The 2,668-nt window shown below is 35.8% G+C and overlaps 1 protein-coding gene across 1 annotated transcript; it reads right to left on the bottom strand.

Moving 5' to 3' along the window:
* Positions 1 to 384: 384 nt before the first annotated feature.
* Positions 385 to 1,201, bottom strand: LOC132545959 (death-associated protein kinase 3-like). Its single transcript, XM_060209640.1, has 2 exons — positions 918 to 1,201; positions 385 to 652 (listed from the first exon to the last, which is right to left on the bottom strand). The coding sequence occupies exons 1-2, from the start codon at positions 1,199 to 1,201 to the stop codon at positions 385 to 387; spliced, it is 552 nt and encodes a 183-aa protein (XP_060065623.1).
* Between the last annotated feature and the right edge of the window lie 1,467 nt (positions 1,202 to 2,668).

The following is a 2,668-nucleotide window of genomic DNA, read 5'->3' as shown; positions in this document are numbered from 1 at the left end:
TTCACAAGGTCCATGGAAATAAAACTGCAAACGGCCATAACTTTGTGAAGTACTACAGAATCGGTCCTATTTTCGAACTCATGAAAGATCTATGGTTGCATACCAAGTTCTATTAACATCTGTTAATGTCCGTAACTGCATAGATATATATGTTAATGCTTTGGTATGTAAAATAAACAGAAGTAAAAATAGAACAGCCTCTAGTTGTATAAACACGATAACGAATAACGTATGTTAAAATACAATCATTTGGAATGAACAATCAAAATATTTGGCACAATGAAAGAAATTTTCTGTGGTTTGATGACTTCCTGTTTAAACAGATCGAAGTAGGTAGCCGGTATTTAGAATGTACATTGTTGTAATAGATCGGATTTAAGTAATTTACATCAAATCCATCAGATTCCTCACGACAATAGGTAAGCAGGGTCGCTGACCAGGTTCATGACCCATGCATTGACTCACAATGTTAGCTAGTTTGTCGATCCGAAACAGAGCCATTACAAATCCAAGACTGTAAACATCAGAGGAAGCCTTGGTTGGTTCTCCTGCTCTGACTTCAGGAGCTAAGTGAGTGCATCTGGCGTTCGTTGTGGCATTGCCACCATACCGCTTCTCAAATCCACATGATGCGTGCCCGAAGTCAATAAATCTGTAATATAAAGCATAAGAACGAAATAATTTGTATATGAAATTACTATGGATTGTCAAAGTGACTCACTGGACTCTAAATCTGCAGCATTGCAATCAAATGATGCTTTGCTTAATAAGTAGCACGTACATATCTTAATGATTCAGTCTGTTGTTAGTAATATTGATAACAAATTCTACCATCATTCTGTATTACATAGACAATGATAGCTAGTATGTGAACTTCTTTTGACTAAAACGAACTGTTATAAATATTGAATACTAACTTTGCCTGGAACACTGTTCCATTTAACGAATAAACAATAACATTGTCGTCTTTTTGGTCGTTCAACAGAACGTTCTTGTCATGAATGGTGTGAAGTCCTATACTGAGGCGCAATGATATCGATAGCTTCTGTCTCTCAGTTGGTGTGTTCTCCTCAATCTTTTTTCTCAAAGTCATGCCTGATCCAATCATTTCCATGGCAATAAGTAGATTTCTGGGATCTGTTGGGTCTGGCAATAACCCATAGAACTTTGGTGTAAATCTGGTTTCCGATAAAAATGCCATTATCCTTGCTTCAGCAATTACTTCTGCGGTTCTCGCGTATCCACGGTGTTGTATTTTAATGCCGCCGTATCTTCCCACTAACCAAAAAAAGTTCTATGTCCCGGCCGCGGTCACGTTCACAGTGACGGGTTTTCATATCAAATACTCGCTTCAGATACATACTCCGTAAAATGAACCCATTTCAGACACTTGGAAATCCAAGTGAGGCGCAAAGGGGTTTTTTCTGTTAATTTCAATGAACTTGTAATACAAGTAAGTATATTTGTCCGTAACGCAGATATCTGTTGCCGATGTGTAAGCGTTATCTCCCTTCTTAAACAATAACGAGAGTCGTAATTTCATAAGGAATGTGTATTTTACATCACCCGTTTTTAGGCTAAACGTACTCAGTACGCATAGCCTATTGCGACGGCCTTTCAGACAAAATTTACCGATCCTGACTTTCTCATTGGCTGAAATATCGGAAAGAGTTAGAGCCCTCTAGCGGCAATTTTCTGCGTAAATAATGCCGCGATTTTTCAAATCGCTATTTTAAAAGCATCCAAAATTAGTTTATTTTTATTAATAACAATACGATTACTATATATTTCAAAAACGAAGCACAGTGTGGTTGAACTATTGATAGATTTTGAACAATATATTTTACGGAATTCTCGACATGACGTAAGCGTACAGAACACTGTACGTGCGAGTTGGCGCCATGATAAGAAGCTAGTCTGGGGGCTTGGGTTTGAATTATCAACTAACAGCACTGATAAACAAACAAAACTTACAAAGAGAACATCAATTTTGCTTTAATCCTTGTCGTTGTGGCGAGATCGTCTTAATATATAACATCACTTTACCTCATTAGACGTCACAAAATTGGACTGTTCGTCCTACGCGCACACCCGCCGATATGACACTTTTTTTCAGGATTTTCACACCCACCGCCATGACACTTTTTCAAGTTTTTGAAGATAAAAATTTTGCGTTTCGTAGGCAATGTACATTTGGTGCTCATGATTTATGAATGATATATTTTTAATACTGTACTGATCAAGATGTTGACTTTGTTATAACTTATATTTTTTGTCTTTTAGTTTTATTTGATGAAGGTTGATTGTGCTGATTTCTCAAGATTTGTTAATGTATATCAAAGTTCCTTGAAATGAAAATATTCCTTCAAACAAAGAGCGTATATAAAACCCCAAAATATTCATGTTTATAATTATCAATTAACTAAAACGAAATATTTCCATAACATGTTTATTCATTTAGTGTGTCATGGTGACATTATCTAATGCATTGGAGATCAGAAAAAGTAGTAGCTATAGTGAAAATATTGGAAATTTTGTATATACATGGAAATCAGGTTTAATCTCATAGAACTATGCCTTTATAGACATAATTACTGGAAGGAAAGTCTAACCATGATACTTCAAGGAAGATAGGCATGTAAATACATTTAATGTAATTACTTACACT

Source organism: Ylistrum balloti, unplaced genomic scaffold, assembly GCF_031769215.1.
Source record: "Ylistrum balloti isolate Yb309-2 unplaced genomic scaffold, AGI_CSIRO_Ybal_v1 Utg369868, whole genome shotgun sequence".
NCBI classification, from domain to species: domain Eukaryota; kingdom Metazoa; phylum Mollusca; class Bivalvia; order Pectinida; family Pectinidae; genus Ylistrum; species Ylistrum balloti.
The sequence above is the reverse complement of the archived record's forward strand: the minus strand, read 5'-3'. Positions and strand labels throughout refer to the sequence as shown.